The sequence below is a fragment of the Nakaseomyces bracarensis genome, assembly GCF_045282275.1.
Source record: "Nakaseomyces bracarensis strain CBM3 chromosome Unknown Scaff11_0, whole genome shotgun sequence".
In the NCBI taxonomy this organism is placed as follows: Eukaryota; Fungi; Ascomycota; class Saccharomycetes; order Saccharomycetales; family Saccharomycetaceae; genus Nakaseomyces; species Nakaseomyces bracarensis.
The window spans coordinates 580,663-599,155 of record NW_027263957.1 but is presented as its reverse complement, the minus strand read 5'-3'; the positions used below and the strand labels follow the sequence as shown (position 1 = coordinate 599,155).

General features: G+C 34.9%; 6 protein-coding genes across 6 annotated transcripts; 2 read left to right on the top strand and 4 right to left on the bottom strand.

Annotated features, from left to right (window-relative positions):
- Positions 1-1,520: 1,520 nt before the first annotated feature.
- CAT8 (DNA-binding transcription factor CAT8) lies at positions 1,521-5,207 on the bottom strand (the record flags this gene model as incomplete). The annotated part of the gene is made up of 1 exon (XM_071053441.1): positions 1,521-5,207. One exon carries the CDS (start codon positions 5,205-5,207, stop codon positions 1,521-1,523), a length of 3,687 nt encoding a protein of 1,228 aa, XP_070910849.1.
- A 1,037-nt stretch (positions 5,208-6,244) lies between these two features.
- GPI12 (N-acetylglucosaminylphosphatidylinositol deacetylase) lies at positions 6,245-7,150 on the top strand (the record flags this gene model as incomplete). The annotated part of the gene is made up of 1 exon (XM_071053440.1): positions 6,245-7,150. One exon carries the CDS (start codon positions 6,245-6,247, stop codon positions 7,148-7,150), a length of 906 nt encoding a protein of 301 aa, XP_070910848.1.
- Positions 7,151-7,580: 430 nt separating this feature from the next.
- Positions 7,581-9,194, bottom strand: AEP2 (Aep2p; the record flags this gene model as incomplete). Its single annotated transcript, XM_071053439.1, has 1 exon — positions 7,581-9,194. The coding sequence occupies one exon, from the start codon at positions 9,192-9,194 to the stop codon at positions 7,581-7,583; it is 1,614 nt and encodes a 537-aa protein (XP_070910847.1).
- A 592-nt stretch (positions 9,195-9,786) lies between these two features.
- Positions 9,787-12,279, bottom strand: TRL1 (tRNA ligase; the record flags this gene model as incomplete). Its single annotated transcript, XM_071053438.1, has 1 exon — positions 9,787-12,279. The coding sequence occupies one exon, from the start codon at positions 12,277-12,279 to the stop codon at positions 9,787-9,789; it is 2,493 nt and encodes an 830-aa protein (XP_070910846.1).
- A 354-nt stretch (positions 12,280-12,633) lies between these two features.
- EXO70 (GTP-Rho binding exocyst subunit EXO70) lies at positions 12,634-14,502 on the top strand (the record flags this gene model as incomplete). The annotated part of the gene is made up of 1 exon (XM_071053437.1): positions 12,634-14,502. One exon carries the CDS (start codon positions 12,634-12,636, stop codon positions 14,500-14,502), a length of 1,869 nt encoding a protein of 622 aa, XP_070910845.1.
- A 311-nt stretch (positions 14,503-14,813) lies between these two features.
- On the bottom strand, positions 14,814-18,047 carry ALY2 (Aly2p; the record flags this gene model as incomplete). The annotated part of the gene is made up of 1 exon (XM_071053436.1): positions 14,814-18,047. One exon carries the CDS (start codon positions 18,045-18,047, stop codon positions 14,814-14,816), a length of 3,234 nt encoding a protein of 1,077 aa, XP_070910844.1.
- Between the last annotated feature and the right edge of the window lie 446 nt (positions 18,048-18,493).

The following is an 18,493-nucleotide window of genomic DNA, read 5'->3' as shown; positions in this document are numbered from 1 at the left end:
AAAAAAAAAAACTACTAACCTTTATTTTATTCTTAAAAAAAAAAAAAAAAAAGAGTGTCTTACTGCCAGGAGGAGAGAACAGTTTCTCGTACTGATAAGAGACACCCTAACATTGTCAAAATAAAAAAAAAGGACATGATGTAACTCACGCGTTTATACATTCTATTTTTTACGCGTCCCAGTATTTACGTTTTTCCAATTCAGGACAAAATTAGTGTGTTCCTGTACAAGAACAGGAACTCCAGTAAGGTGTTCGGAGAAAGCATTTTTTTTCAAATGAAAATGTCATTCGAGCTTGAAAAGAAATAAAAAATAAAAAGGTAATAGATATATAGAAGATCCACAGAAACGTTTGTATAGAACTGCGAAAATGGGTCAAGATATTAATAATATATTACACATTTACAAAACGTATAGAACTTTCTTAGTAAAAAGAAAAATAGGAACATAAAGAAGAAAAAAAAATCATATGGTAATCACCTTTGAAGAAATAAATTAATTGAATTGAAACAATGGGTGTCCCCTCAATCGTTGCATTTACATTCTTCTCGCCTTTGTTTCGATATTTCTTTCTTTTTTTCTCAACTATTTTATGTTTATTTCGCCTTGCCTACATCTGAAATTTTAACTCGCTACACAGCTTCCAGAACAGAGATCAATCGAGTAATTATAACAATTATATACACTACTTTCTTTGTTTGTATAAGCTATACGGAGTAATCCTTTCATCTTTTCATGTGACCGTTCAACTTCCTCAGCTCACCTTTTTTTTAATGTTATTGACACTGCCATGAAAAAAATAAAGTAAAATAAAATAAAAAATAAAAACAAAGAAGGTGTGAATATTAAAATCAACAAGATGACACCTTGAAATTCCTCATAGACCCCCTTACCCCTTCTTCCTTAAGTTGGTACGATGAAGAATAAAAAAAGTATATCAATTACATAATGATTATCAAATAAAGTTTTAAAAATATTGCCTCTCACCTGTAAAATATTCAATTCTCTTTAAAGATTTAAATTTTTATCTATCGTGAAACAAGCCATGCCATTTTATTTCTAGAAAGAATCGAACTAATTTATCTAGAATAATAACAGCTCTAGTAAATACCATTTTATACTGTGAAGCAGATAACAATTTGAAGCGGTTAGGTTTCTACCGGCTATTTGTTCATCCGTCGTTAATAAATTATATGGTCTCAATTAATAATAATCATTAATAAAACACATAGTAGGTAAGAAATTATCAAAACGAAAAATAAAATAAAAATAATGAGAATAAATAAATTAATATATGAATGCATAACAGAATAGAGATAACTATAAATAAATAAAAGAAGAGAGGATGAAGAATTACAAATATTTTGGCACGATAGAATAAAACAAAAGATAACAAAAACAAGATAATAAAAAAAAAACAAAAAAGAACAAAACGAAAAATAAAGGGAAGAAAACTAAAGATAATACAGACTTCAGTTTTTATGGTTTTTTTTTTTTAATGTCCACATTATAATCTCACATTACTTTGAGTTTTGCCATTGAAACAAATCACTCAAGTTTGCTTGAGTACGACCGCCATTGACCTTGGTATTCAATGCTAACGAGTCTTTATTCAGATTGCTGTTATAGTTTGGATACCTCCTTGGTCTTCTCTGTTGTTGGACCTCACCAAAATTCATTGTTAACGTATCTTCATCAAACATATTCACAGTGTCCTCAAAAGGATATTTTTTATTTTCGTTTGTACTGGACTCGGTCCTCGGTGAACTTTTCCTTATAGCGTTGAACTTCACTTTGTGTGCAGCAAAGAGTCGCTCATTGTTACTTTTCGAAGTCTGGCTTGAATCAGCGGTCAATGGAACACTTTGATTGGCCCCAAAATTGGAAGTAATTGGCGTTGAATATTCTGAAACTGAAGAGGTGTTTTCATTGTTCTTATTATTGATATCAGGTACCCAATTTGAAGAACTTATTGTGTTCTGCTGATCAGTTTCATTGTTCGACATTGCATACCCACTACTAGAAGGACGGTTGTTTGTTGTCTCATTCAAGTACATAATATTGGAATCAGAAACATCTTTATTGTCCGACAATAATGGTGCCAACCCTAAGGATGCATCTATAATAAAATCATAATCGGCCGCATAATTGCCATTAACATTGAGGAAATCATTTTTCTGTTGATTTTGGTTTTCAAAAAATGGGAAAAGTGGATTATCGGTCGTTTGTTCACTAAATAGTTGCTGATTATTTTGTTTTTCAGAGTTCAAATTTCTAGATATATTTGTATTTGAAAGTTGTGCATCACCATTAAATAAAAGCATAAGTTTCGAAAAGCTTGTATTTCTACTCTTATTACCAACTAGAACTTGTTCCAAACCTCTATGCGGTTCAGTATCTTCTAGTTTTACAGGTATCGCCTTTTTGGTATTAGAATCTGCCATGTTTGTGTTTTTAACTTCGATATTTGGGTTAGTGAAACTGGCAAGGTTGTCATTAACGCTCTTAAACATACCGTCCGAAGTATTAAATAACGCAGACAAATCAGTGCTACTAAATGAGAAGGCATAAGAACCTTTATTATTACCAGATATATCAATATTTGAGAGGTTATCAGTACCCTCTTTCTTGACAATTATGTTGTCAGCATTTAATGGTGTATCTGAGCTTATCTTTTGTTTCTTAATATTTGATGTATTTTCAGACAGATTCTCTACTTCCTTTTCTACCCTTTTCTTTTCAACAGTTGCTTTCTCTATTGATTTGTTAGAGTTTTTAATTTTCACAGCTGGCAAGCCCATTAATCTGTTATAGTAGTTCAACTTCTTCTGAACTAACTTATCCAGTCTTTCCGCTTTAGTTGAAGGTGGTTGCAGTAATAACATAAGCGCCATATCCAGTATTTTTAAACTATGCCATGAAATAATACCAGGCATATCAAGTTTCCTATCAACCTCTATTTCCAATACCAAGCTTTCTAACAATGACTTCGTCTCAACGTACAAGGAACCGCCCTTCAGGTACTCAACCGCACTACATCCGGTTAGCAATGCAAACCTCGCCTTCGTTCTTGCGACATTGATAGGCAAAGGGAGATATTCGTCACATACTAAATGCAGTACTTGCAACATAGTACTTGTTGCCTTCTGCATTAATATGTATGAGGAACATACCCTAGTTGGCGTTGCTTCAGTATTCTCTTTTCCATATTTCGATTTACCATTCGTATTATTTGATGGCGTAGTTTGTATGGCCGATTTAGTTGCAATTACCGGTAAGTGTACCATACATTTAGCCAAAAAATAGAAAACTAATATCGAAACCTTTTCTACAGTTTCAACACTATTTTTCTGCTTTTCTTTTTCAAGCTCTGCTATATTAACAGTTCCATTGGCTTCCAAATGAAAGCTATATTTATCAGGTAGCTTATTTCTCCAATTATCCAGAGCGCTTTCATGAAGTAAAGCCATATCTTCTGTTGCTGTTTCAGACATCATATTTCTTTTAAATATAGAATCCAGTATGTTGCCTAATACTTTTGCATATCTTGTTATAGCCAATGAAAACGAAGACACCCTACCTTCCAGTTGACTGTCTTCATCCACGGAAACTGGTAGTGCACATTCTATCTCATGATCTTTCAACAATCTAGGAACACCTAGTTGAAGGGAATAGAAAACGTCCAGATAGTAAACTGCCCAAAATAACAATCTTCTTTCACCCTGCTCATTTTTTTGCATTCTTGCACCTGATGCAGACAGAAGTACTGCGCTTGGACAACGATGTAATCTCAATTGTTGGGCCATTGATACTATGGTTCCTCGCAGTTGGTATAATCTTGGAATATCACCAGTATTTAGAAGATAAAATGACGTCAACGCCAACAACTGTAGACTTTGAATAGTTGTTATTGACATTTCAGTAAATAATTTATTCGATGCAATGTCGTTTATCATTCTATCGTAGTGGGAAACGAGGACTCTTGTTTTCTTTGTTTTATCATTTTGAATATTTGAGGATGTTCTTTTCAGTTTGGTGACTAGACCCATTTGACACATAATTAATACTATTGTTGCGAATATCTTCAGAAAGGATATCTTAATAGCATCAGCTTTGTAATTCAAAAATAGTTCGTCTCTATTCCTTGCAAGTTCATCCCTGAATGCAATGAACTGAGCCACAAATAATTCTTGAGTAAAAATTGGAATATTATTGGAACAATTTTTAAAAAATATTTCAATAAGTTCTTCTACTTCACTCCATTCTAGCATAAATTTGTCTTCAACCGGCATTTTCCCATCTGGCAGGACATTTAACTTCAGTCTCTGGTTAAAGAACTCATAAAAATCATCAGGCTCTTGGAAATCAATAGGTTTATAATTATTTAGTAAGAGAGTAGAAGGCGACGGCAAGTTCTTCTTCAAAGATGAAAGCAAGGAAACTGTATACAGTGACTGTTTTGATGCAAAACCGAAGCATTTCTGTATATTTGCCATCAGCTGTGGTATGAACAATATCTCCTCAGTTGATCTTGGCAGCGCTAGAGACACCAGCATTGCCAGTTGCGCGCTCTCCTCCCGCTTACTCATCGAGTTTAGTGCCTGTACCGCGGGTAAACCAGGCGCAACGTTCTGTTCAAACGATATCTCCGTGTTCGCGTCCGTAATAATATTCGAGACTACTGGTTTCAAGTGCACACAAGAGTGGTTTGGATCCGAGTTCCCACAGCTAGGGCATTGAACCACGTTAGCAGTCATACCATTACCCTGTTGAAGATCACCATCTAAAAGCATGCCATTTCCATTTTGTAAAGTAGAGCTGTTGCTATGATCCCTCGAACTGTCACCCATCGCCGTCGTCTGATACTCGGTATTCTTCTCCTTCATCTCACACAAAGCCAACAACCTCTTGTTCTCCGTCTCTAACTCTCTAACCCGCTCTTCAAGCGTCTCCGTATACCCACGCGGGAAGGACTTCCTATTTAACTTGTCACTAATACGACACTCGAACCCAACCAACGCACACTGTGAACACTGCGGTATCTTCCCATCACACTTCGTCTTCTTCAACCTACACCGATCACACGCCTGAGCAATCCTAAATCCAGGAGTCGTCGAGCCACGGTTGTTGTAAAACAACTCGTTCTGCACTTCTTTATCCCTGCCCATATTCCGAATCAACCTCGGAGTACTATTCCCACTAGTCATCGATTTTTTTTTTTGTTTTTTTGGTGTAGTTACTATAATTATTGTTCGTTATAATTCTTTTGACTCTGGATCTTGCAGGTTCCTGCTCATTTATTAGTAGCTTTATTAAATAATAAACGCCAGGAAACCTTTTTATCTTTGTCCATTGTCAAAAGGACCACTATAGAAAGAAGTTATGCCTCCCATATGGAAAAACACGGTAAGTCCAGTATTGTACGTGTAAGTATGTAAGTATGTATGTATGTATGTGTGTGTATGTGTGTGTATTTACATAGACAATCACGTAGAACTCTATATTACTAGGTTTGTTAGTGTATTTCGTTATGTATAACGTATTCCGAAAAACCGGAGTTAGATATTTGAGTGGTGGGTCTCTGAGTGTGTGTGTGTGTTTGTGTTTGTGTGTGTGTGTATATACTTGTAATCCATAAACCCCACATTTTGTTTACTGCTGCGTTTTGCTGTGGGATATGTACCGTGCAGGTTATAAAAAATGTAGATCATCTTTTTGATGTGTATACACAAAGACACACACAGACACGCACAGACACTGTCACGCTTCTCTCTCAGCACACAGGCGCTCGAAGGAACGGAAATGAGAAAAAATAAAAAAAAAAAAGGGGATGGGGATCGGTGAGGCTGTACTATATATTGTACTACGGAAAACTACATGTGATACAGACGTGCAAGAATATATTTTTATATACTTTTATACGTACGATCACATGAATATAAACCAAAACGGAGCCGGTGGTTTTTTTAAATTTCTTTTCTTTTCTTTCTTTTTTTTTTTGACTTGTGTTGCTGGTTATGCGGCATTGTCTTGTAATTGTACCTATATGTAGATCGTCTTAGGCCATCTCATTATAAGGAAACTCCTATATTGCACATTTATAGTTCAATATGTAACGAAGGGATAAAAAAGGACACAGCGAAACAAGCTATAACAATACAATACAATATCGCACTAGTACAATAATATTAATAAAGGAAATAATACAATAAGGCAATAACAATACATTAAGCACGCTAATACTATGGAGAAGATTAGTACTATTAAATTAAAAAATAACCGGAAGAAGTTTCCCTTTTCAAAAGTCTTATTTAAGTTGACGAAGCTGTTACTGGTGTTGCAGGTCCTATACATCTATGTCACCCCAAAGATACAGGCAGGGAATAGACTTAACTTGGATAAAGTGCTAAATGTTGAAGATGGCGAAGCAGGTACTTTAAACCTTGTAATAGCACATCCAGACGATGAAGTCATGTTTTTCGCTCCTACTTTGATACAGTTACTAGACCATGTTGAAAACTTCAATGTAATATGTTTCTCTAACGGTGATGCAGATGGGTTAGGTGAACTAAGAGCGCAGGAGCTCAAGAAATCCATAAACTACCTCGCTGTTAACAGGGAGAATCTACAGAACATCGATGTTACCATCTTAGACCACCCCGACGGTCCTAAAGAGGTCTGGACTGGACTCGTTGATGACTTGAAGAAACATTTGAAACTTGATAATGGTAAGAATGATTTTATTCTGACATTTGATCAGAATGGTATCTCTAATCATAAGAACCACATTGTCTGTAATGATGCTGTGGTGGAATTCAAGAGAACTGAAGCCCCTAAACGTGTGCTCTATCTAGAGTTGGAAAGTCTATCGATGCTGAATATTGTGGTGAAGTATATCGGGATCGTTCCAAAACTGATACAAATTCTTTACGAATCCATAAGATCATGGAATTTCAAGCCGATATCTTATCTTCCTTCTAAATGTTACTCGCCAAGAGATGAGATAATTACATTCGTAAGCACCTTCGATGAGTATGCACTTGCATTTGCAGCTATGGCTTATGGTCATAAATCACAAATGGAATGGTTTAGATATTTATGGTGGTCATTCTCCAGATATGTCTTCATTAATGACCTACGTCCATTCTAAGGGTTACCTCATTATTTTTTTGATCCTTTTAACTCAGACATTTTGATATGTTTTTTTTTTGAATATGAACATGCCTCAATATCATTTTCTATTACAATTTTTTTTTTTTTTATTTATTATTTTCAATATTGGAATTTAGAATGGCACTCACGTCCTACTGATAACTTGGCCATTTATAGAATCACGGCTAAAAAGCTTCTGTAAACTTTTAGTGTTATACAATTTTATTTATATTGTTTTTACAATCATTGTAATGAATATTTACAATTATCTATATTGAAATGTATAGGAATTAATGTGTCTATTTACTGTAATATTTGCAGGAATAATAAAAAAAAAAGAATAGAATTTATCAATGCTTTTGTCTATAATGCAACCAATGATACTGTAACAGATATATGTCCTTCAACAAGTTTGATCTAGATGAATTTTACCACAACCCTCCTAATAACATATCCTCTTCTTCTTCTTGGTCGTACTTTTGTTGCACTTTGCTCATTTCTTTAGCTTGGTTGTGTCCATGCTTATTCAGATATCTATTTCTAGCAGAACTAAATACCTCCAAAAGCTCTTTCTTATTATCATAATTAAATGACCATTCTTTAATAAATAAAGTACACTTCTTATAGTATCCATTCATCGCCATTTTCTTCACGCACAAAATCTGATAACGTCTTAACAAACTCTTTTCATGTTTATTCAACTTATGCTTGGAATACAAAGCAATGAAGCAGTCTTCGAATATTTCAAAACACCAAGCAAGGTCTTTTAATGTCCCAATTTGTGCGTTTAACAAAGGATATACCATTTTTAACAGTTCATGATTATAAGGTACAATAGAACTGCTGGTTTTGTTCTGAGTCCATTTTTTCATTAGTTGCCAACAATTCTTTGATATATCTATAGTACTCCTTTTATCCTTCCCAAGAACAATATTCCATCGTTGTAAATCTGACCAAAAAATATGATTAAGATTCATGTCAGGATACAATTTCAGAAATTTATCCAGAATTTCTAAACCTTGTTGGATGGTCCCAGTTTGCTTTGATATAGAAGAGATAATTGATATCATCACATCCGATGTTGGATAGATTCCCCACTGCACGACAGGTACGTTTGAATCAGATCCCCAAATATGCAGAATTATTTTCTTTATCAATTCAGTTTCCCCCAGATGACCCAACGAAGAAATGACGTTCGATATAACCTGCACATCGAAGTATGATGGCATAGATTTTGTATCCATCTCATTGCTATGGAGCAAAAAGTTAACAATTGACATACATTGTTCCCTTTCTAAAAGATTATAAGTGAACCTTGGACTCTTCTTTGTAGTATTAATCTCATATAATCGCATTGTCTTTTTCCATGTAGTCTTTATAGACCAAAAATCATGTAATGATCCTGCACGCAATTGTAGATAATGGACAATTGTTTCTACATCACCATAAGGCCCCAATATATCAACAGATTTTTTGCTAAAAGAGTCAATAACACAATTTAGAAGTTCTTGTGATTGTTTCAATTGCTTCTCCTTGAGCAATAGTCTAATTAACCCATTCACGTCACGTAATTGTACCACTGAAAATAAATTATCTTCAAGATTCCTGCACATGTTCATGTATATATTTGATATAAGCACTAAGTTATCTTTAGTAATTTTAACCCGATGCTTGGAATTCATAAATAACGGCTGTATCATATTAGAGAACTCCACTATACCAAGGTTGTAACTTTCAAAGAATCTTAAGGCTGCTTGAACCGGGTCTTCTAATTTTTGAAAACCTCCAAGGAGTTTCTGAGCCTCTGACCATTTGTTCAAACTAGCTGAAAGGTATAGTTTTCTCCTGTTGATATCAGTTATCGATTCCAAGTCCCTCTCGATTATCGTTTGGAAACCGTCTATGCTAAATTGTTCACTAGCGGTACTCATATATGATCTGTGGCCGAATTTCCCAACTAAATATCGATTTATCACCACTGCATGTGTACACGGAAGCCTTGATATTGGCGCTCTACCGACAACTGTGACCATACGTTTCATAACGTAAATTGAATATAATTACAAGATTGGATAAAACTTAATCAGTTCTATATGGATTAATCCAAAAAAAAAAAAATTAAAAAAGAATTACGTTGCTGGAGATGGAAAATGAAAGTTGTTGTTTATGAACTGAATCATAAATGTTTCTAGGATAAATAATGAGTAATAATTAACAAGTTTTGATCTCCTATTGCTTATTATTAAACTACATATATAGACTGATAGGCTAGGACTTTAGCCCACTGAAGAAGACCATGTCAAATTCAGCTCATTTTTCCCCGGACCGTATACAAAGCCAGGGTAACTGTTCAAGTCATGTTTGCTTATTTTGTTACTATATGATGACTATTTGAGATATTAGCTTTACACTGCTATAGTAATTATATGGGTAGTTTTGATTTCTTTTTAAAATATAATACTTCATATCATGTATCTCATCTTCTTTATTAACTTATTAAAAATTAATATTATATTCTCCTCATGTGCGTATTTGTTATATCATAGTAATACATGAATCATGACATTCTTTTTATCTATTTTATATCTATAAGAACAACAACAAAAAATATGATGATTTATAATATCATCGAATCTATAAATGAATGCATAAAGTAGCAGGTATTGGTTGCATATTTCTCAGTTCTAATGAGTAACCGTCTTCATTTGAGACATTGTCATCATTCATTTTCTTTAGCAGTTCATTGGAGTACACAGGTTTTACACCTTCCTTTAAAATACCTACTGTAATATGCGGAGTAACATTACAACATTTTAGTGAGTCCATTGGACGACCGTATTCGTCTAACAGATCGTTTATAATTGCTGATACGGTGACTATATTGTCATCCCAATAAAGTTTATCAAGTACAATAGATGTTGTACACTTTGTGGTAATTTGATCTACTTCCGGTTCCAAAGGTTTCTCAGGTCTTAAGTAGCTGTCAAATTTATTTACGTATAGTTGCCATAGTTTTTGCTGGTCTTGTCCGCCTTTTTTACCTTGTGCTACATGGATTAAAGTAACATGTAATTTTTTTTGATATGCTTTTTCAGAGAAAAACTTCTTCAATATATTAAAGCCAGATTCATCTATAATGTCCTTGTTCGAATCTAAGGTTTTAATTAATGATGAAATCATATTATCCGGGTGATTAATATCAGCTAAAAAGTATACCGGTTTAATCGCTTTTTGCTTTTGAATCTTAGAATCACCATTTTCATTTTTACCTTTAGACCTTTCCTTTCTGCTAGGTCTGCCATCATTTATTACCTTCACTACACTAGGTTTATAGTTTAGACTTTTTTCAAATGCGACTTCTAATTCTTCATCAGATGGGATTGAAGGAATTAGAATTGGATATTTTTGATGCAGATCACTTAATATTGTCTTACTATTTTTCAAGGAAGATTCCTTTTCATTGACCGAAAGATATATGATATGGTCAAAAAGGCAGTCAGGCATACGATCCTCATTAACGGGTTGGAACCGTTTAATGAACCCACTCATAATGCCAAGAACTTTCTTTTCACCATATTTGGAAAGTTTGATACTTTGGTGATCATCACCTCTAGCAAAAACCCTTTGCTCTGTTATTTCTCTCACATTATCCAGATCTTCCTTCTTTGTGAACGAGATACCAATCACTTTTATATTGGTGTCGTAAGGTAAATAATCTTCCTTATACTCTTCTAACCAGTCAAACAATTCTTTCCTTTCTCTCCATTGATGATTGTTTCTATCAACAACAACACACTTTATGCCAGGTTTGGCTAATAACTCCAATGACTTTTTCATTAATTGACTGTTATCCTTACCGGTAATATCGTCGTTTTGGACATGACCCCAAGACTCAGGATAAATATTATTGATTGTCATCGAAGTAGTAGTTTTTCCACATCCGATCACCGCTATTGGAATTATCAAGAATTTTGTATTTTCATCAACCCTATCGTGGTCTATTTGATTTGCCTGCTCCAATTCTAGCACCTTCTCATGATTTAGAATTTCAACACCACTCATACCATAATCCTTAAGGAATTCATTTCTAAGTTTAATTATCCCAAAACCTCTTACATAATCTTCACATAATTTTGTATCAGCGTCCAGTTTTGGTATTACAAAATCGAGATATTTGTTTGTGATAAATCTGTGCTTCCTGAATCTAAATACCCTAGACTTTGAGGCAATATAATCTTTAGTGACCTCTCTCCACTGACGGTACATCAAATAAGGTTCCTCAAATTTGAACTTAAAGAAGAAGTCTGTCTTGCCATCATTTTTCTTACAGCGAATAACAAAACCTTCTACTTCCTGTCCTTTATAAGTTCCATTCATTGAGCATTTAGCCAAAAATTCTTTTAGAGAATCAGCACTATGATATTCTTCGTGTTCGATCGTCTTGAAACCGTATTTCTTACCAAATTCAGTAACCTTCTCAAAATCCCAAGTTCTAAATTCCGGTTCATTAAGGTTGATACCATGAAGATATAAGCCAATCTTGTCGTTCGTGTACTCCAGAATATGTTCTTCAAAAGTATCATCGCAGTATTCGGCAACAGCAGTAACATTATTTTGATATAAGTCTAAAGCAAGTTCCTTAGGATCTATATTGGCCTTTGATAATTGCTCCCTTAGAAAGGTTTCACCGGCATCGGCATGGTTTCTATCCACATCATCTCTGGGTCCCGTAGAATGTTTAGAACAAACTACCAAGGATCCATCCTCTAGACCGGATACAAATATAATACAACCGTTGGCTTTTAAAGTAACATTGTATGGTCCTTGAGTGTCTTTGCTGATTGCATCCCATCTGGTGAAGCTCGTCTCATCAATATTGAAGAATTTATCGTAACCACGAGCTACAATGACTGGATTGTTCTCATCATCTAAGATGAATAGACCACGAGCATAACAAGGTAGATTAATATTATTCTTCCCATAATCCCATTCATTAAATTTCCAACTAATAACTTGCTTCTGAGAATTGGAAAGCTTGCATACACGTCTGTAGGCTCTTCCTCTGCCTTGAAGCTGAGCAGCTTCCTCCAATTTCACAACTAAATCAGCAACATTCCGAGTTTCCATCTTTTCTGTACTCCCCTTTAGCCCACGAATAGATAAAAACTGCGATCTAATTGTATCCTAATATGTGAATTACAAAATCGATGTTAACTAAAATTATTAATTTAATCAACTTTTTATTTTTTTTTTATGAATTTTTTCAATTTTTCAGTCTTAATGCTAATTTTTTTAATTTTTCACTATTTAGAGAAAATCGACCAAGGGTCCCTTTAAATAAAGTGACATTCCGATTTTTTATAATACAAGTCACTCTTGTATAAAGGAACATAATAGTTTCCACCAAATCTTAGTTGCCTACTACCGATATTAAGTTTCTTTCTCTGTTCTAAATATCATAAAAAGAAGGAGTACTTAACAATGAATGCAATTGATATAGATGAGGCAGACATTATGGTGTTGTCGCAAGGGTTGGAGAAGACCAGCAGGTTGACCCACCAAATAAATAAATCTCTGTCAAAGATTTCAAAGACATCAAGTCAGTCGAGCCAACTATTTGCGCCCATCCTTTCTAGGAATAACGTTTTAAAGACACTACAAAGGAATATCGATAGTACGTTGAACTCTGTTGCCTCCGTGAAGGATCTGGCCAACGAGGCGTCTCGTCATGAAGTAATGCTGGGGAAAGGTATAGAGAAAATTGGGTTGAAATCGTACACTATCGAGCTTCATAAATTGGAAGATATGTACCAGGATATGAGGGCTGGTAAGTCAAAACACGAACAAAATGCCGAGTTTCATGGTATATTAACTCATATTGCAGAGATGATCTCCAATTCCGAAGAGGAATTGAAATTGAAGTTCATCAGCTTACTAAACACCATGCCGCCATTTGATCCGCAAATTAACATGGAAAAGAAAATACCATTCCCATATTACGAGGACAAGATTCTCTCCCAGATGGTAATAATATTCAACTACTTCTATGTGAAATCTGATGACACAGGTATACAGGATGTCTTTATACAGGAGAGGACTCAGCAAATAACGAAGTCAATGGCTTTCTTGGAACCATTCGCTAAGAAAATTATTACAACCAAAAACGCACCTTATGAAAAGGGAAGTAGTGGCTTTCTGAGTTATACAGAGGCTCTTCTTGGTTTTATTGCCAATGAACGTTCATTAGTCGATGATTTGTTCGCTCAATATCCGGAGATAAAACCTCGTATCTTGAACAACATATTAAATCCAATCGTCGGGAATTTCTGCAAATTATTGGCATCCGATTTGAACTTTGTACGCGAGAACCTTGAGAATGCAGGATTGTTCAGTTTTGAGCTGGCTGAATGTATGAATGGTGTTCTTCGTGCAACTAAGGGAAAACTTCTGAAGAACCAGGATCAAATCGATAACGCTAATAAACAAGTCAAAGAAGTAACACAGTCATTGTTCAAGGATGCTGTGGAGAGAATTGGGAGAAAAGCCAATCACATGTCTCAAATTCCGTCAGATAATGGTGTTACTGAAGCCACTGTAGATACCATGTCTAGACTCAGAAAATTCAGCGAATATAAAACTGGCTGTCTAGCAGCAATGGAAAATATGAGTAGAGAAAACTGGCTACCACATAATTACAAAGAAAAGGAGTATACATTTCAAAGCTCTACATTTGATCAAAGCAGGCCAAGCTCACTACTGTCATGCTTTATAAGTGATTGTATTGATACATTAGTGATCAACCTAGAACGTAGAGCGCAATCTCTCTTAAATCCACAAGTTGAACCAGATGTTGCTAATGCAAATAGTTCAAGAAACAAGTTTAAACAAAGAATCGGTTTCTTAATTTTAATGAATATGACACTAGTAGAACAAATAGTTGAAAAATCGGAACTAAACACCATGTTGGGACAAACTGGTCAAGCAAGAATAGAGAAACTTAAGAAAAGGTATGTTGATTACTTAGTAGCTGACTGGAAGGACTTGACTGTAAATCTAATGGATACTGTTGTCATTGATAGCACTGGTAAGAAGTCGAAGGATAAGGAACAAATTAAAGAGAAATTTAGGAAGTTTAATGAAGGTTTTGAAGAACTGGTTTCGCGTACAAAACAGTTTAAGCTTACTGACCCTGCTCTAACACGAATCTTAAAGACAGAAATTGTCGCTCTTTTGATACCAATGTATGAAAGGTTCTATAGTAGATATAAAAATTTGTTCAAGAATCCCAGAAAGCATATTAAGTACTCTCCTGAGGATATTACGAACACCATTAGTCAAACTCTACGGTAGATGATTATAAACGGCTAGTAACGAATTTTGCTCGATGTTGATTGCCATTAGTACGAATTTAAAAGCTAGTGCTTATATATTATATTCATTTCAAGAATAATCCTTTCATTAAAGTTTTATTTCATACTTGCTAATAGTATTAATGTCTTTTGGATCATTAAAACAAATAAATTCAGAAAAACATACGACAATAAAAAAACAAAAACAAAAAAAAATTAAATTTAAAAAAAGAAGCAAGTAAGATATATAAGAATATGTATATTCTATATATCTATATAAATTTTCGTTAAGGTAGATTTTTATAGTTAGGTTCAGTTAACATGACCACTGTAGTTCTTCATATTTTTAGTCCGTTTACTTTCATTTAGAAACGGTTTTTCATTATCTAAAGTAGGTCCACTTCCTTGTTCTAATAAGGAATTTCCTCCCGAAGAGTCATCAGTTTGAATAATATCCTTTAATGGTGAAATGCTAAGATCTGAAATTACTCTATCTTCTAAATTGCTATCAGATCTTAGCAGAGCATTAGTATGAGATCCATTGCTAATTGTAGGAGAAAGTGGAACCCCCGAGTCTAATTGTAAGGGATGCCACGATGACGAATTTCGATCATATAGAGCCGTGATATCAACTGAAGAATCAGTAGGTTGTTCCAGTATATGAGAGAAGGACTCTCTTGATTGTAGATCATGTTCACCTAGTCCAGAGACGCGTGAATCATTTGTTGTACTTAATAATGGTTGTGCATTTTCCCCATCTTTATCAAATATTATTCCTGTGTTGTCAAATGAAGATCTCGCTGAGGCACCATTTGAAGACTCATGGGTTTTGCTTAAGGTTAGATGGCCATTTTCATCACTTCCATCACCAAGTATTTGACTGATGTCATTATAGAAGTGATTATTACCTCTAATAGTAGATGGGAAGTAATCATGCATGTTATCATGCCTTGGTGTCAATGTAACACGGTTATGATCATTGGTATTAAGAGATATCATAGAAGGTGAATTCGATTTTAGAATTGGCCTTACTAAATTGGGAGAATTACTGAAATTGAATCCAGCGGCAATGTCTCCATCATTATCCAAACTATTAAATGAAGCATTTTCAGAGTAAGGTGCCATTCCTCTAATTCTAGATGCCTTAGCTGGTGGTAAAGATTCCTGTGATTTACTGAGCTGGATTTTAGGTATCTTAGTATTTGATACGACTCCTACACCGTCTGTTTGTAAAACATCATCATACGAAGGAGGGTCTTTAGGAAGCAATAAAGGCGAGTTTTCACGTGTTGTAGCCGCAGACAGCTGATCTTCAATACTATCAAATTCTGGAGGAGGAGATTTATCTCCCATAGCAGAAAGATCTGCTAATGAAATTGCCGAAACGATAGGAGAAAGGGGAATTGCTTGTGGCGAAGCTAATTCACGTTGAATTGTATCTGGTTGATAAATATTAGATTTCAATGTAGGTGAATTGAACACACTTTTATTGATATCGATAGAAGAACCTTTTGCTTGAGCCTCAGTATCATCTGAATGTCTGGAAACTCTATAGGGTGTTCCATTATATATTGATTCAACATTACCATCTAATGGCTGAACATCTGGTGACATTAAAGGAGACATAACAATCTCCTTTGGGAAGAAGATATTAGAGTTATGATATCTACTAATATCATGATCATTTATATGGTCATTGTTGGGGGCATTTGGGTTTAATATATTTTGATGATTCATTAGAAGGTGGCTATCATAACTAGGTAGCAGAGTGTTAGCATGGGAGCATAACTTATGCAAGACATGAATGGGGGAGTCGATACTAATCTCATAATGCTTCCTTTTATCACCTACTATACGAGATAATCTCAAGCATATCTTGATCCAGTGGTTAGATTTGATGTTATCATATGTTGTATCTGGATGTATTTTCTGGTGGTTATTGAACTTACTTGGAACAAATAATTGGTATTGGAATTCTTTATTTACTAAATCTCCAGATGACTCATCCAATAGAAGATTACCCATGTTTTTGGCTTTGTTGTAATTTGCATCCTTTGGAAGGCCCGGAAGTTTTGGACCTTTATGTTCGGCTAGTAGAAATTTTTTTGTTGGTTCAATCCTATGAACTTTCTGTTTCTTACAGTAATATTCCATAGTCTCTGTAACATAAATTCGAATTCTATGCAAAGTTAATTTTTCCATCGGGGATAATCTAAAATTGATAGGAAGAAATGCGTCCAGCACAATCTCTTTAGAACCAATCACTATATCGTAAAACAATGCATTTTCCCAATCTCTGGAAATAATAATCGGTTCACTCTCTTCTACCGAGTTATCAGACTGAGTTCTGATAATATGTACCGGCATTCTACCAGTAAGGTTAGATTTAAAAGGACCATATCTTTCTAACGTAACGAATAAATAGTACTCTACAAATCCGTATTCTGCCTTTATGGATTCTGGATAAGATTGTGGAATTAGTTGTTCAAACGGGTATATGTAATCACCAGGTTGAAATGTTCCGTTATCTACTATCTGATTAATAGGTGTATTATTCGTATTCAAGGTAGAATGTGAGCTATTGTATGGTGGTGTATTACCATTTGCATGTGATGAATCGTATGATCCAGCAAAATTTCCACTTAATATGTCAGATATCAGTGAAGTCGTTGTACCATGATGAGTTGGAGTTGTTGCACCTCCATTGCGCTGTCCGTTAGTAGGTGAATCAGTTAGGCCAAAAGTATGAGCAGATGTAGAAGATGTTGCTCTTCTGAGAAAACTAATGGGTGATATTCCTTTTCCAGAAGAGTTTCTATCAGGGGCAAAGCTGCTATTTGTCAATGTTGAATGTGAAGAGGCCCTAGGCAGTCCACGTTTTCTAGCGAATTCGTCAAGGTTATCCTTCGACTTTGATCTAAGAATATTATTATTTTTTAAAGGCGATAAGTTTGTAGCGCTGGAAATACTGCTTTGTGGAGTATGTGAACTTTTCTGTGATTTATCTCCGTTGACATTCCTGGGCAGAGGTCTATATATCGATGCTCCGGTTCCTTTAAATATAGCATTATCACCTGAATCGGGGGACTCCTGGCGCAGACTGGACGTCTCGCTGCTGGATGCGATACTATTACTCCCCGGAGTCCTAGATCCCCCATGAGACCCATGATGTCCGTTACTGTGATGGTTATGATGTTCTGCCTGGTAGAATGGCCACGTGTGATTCACAATATCGTTGTTCTCAGCAAACTCCTGTTTCTTTGGAGGAATACCCTCGATCCATTCTGTCCTCGCATACCCTTTGAAATGCAATGTCAGGTTTTTAACCTTTGTGGGCTTCAGTATTCGTAAGATCAAAGAACCTCTAAGTATACCGGGAGGTTTATCCGAATGAGCAAGGTCTTCAAACCCTTGAACAAAGACAACTGGCTCAGCCAGTTTTATATATATCTGTACAGAAGACGTATTAGCAACAGGCTTCGCATCACTAGGAATAGTCACATCCTTCCCCACTGGAAATAACGGCGAATTCTCCGTATGCAACATTGGCCCAGTATTTTATTTTACTTTGTTATTGTGTTTTTTATTTTATTTTTTTTTGTAAATTAGTGAATAATAGTAGGGGGGATATTGCTATGTTTAAAGTTTAAAAAAAATTTTTAATTTTTAATCCGTTATAATAATTATATATTTTATTATTATATTTGATATTATACCTTATTTAATGCCTTTCCTCCATTATAGTGATTTCTTGGTAAATGACTTTTTTTTTTATTTTTCTTCAATAAATTTTTTTAAGTTACGTTCGGGGCCCTACGGGCGAAAGCGTGAAATCGGAGAGACAGAGACAGAGAGAGAGAGAGAGAGAGAGAGAGAGAGTAAAGTTATCGTAAAATGTTCACTGTTCCTTTTCAGTCTGTTGGGATTCTCTTGATTATATTAATTTTATAGTATAAATCATCTAAGTTTTTATATTATATTTATGCTACTAA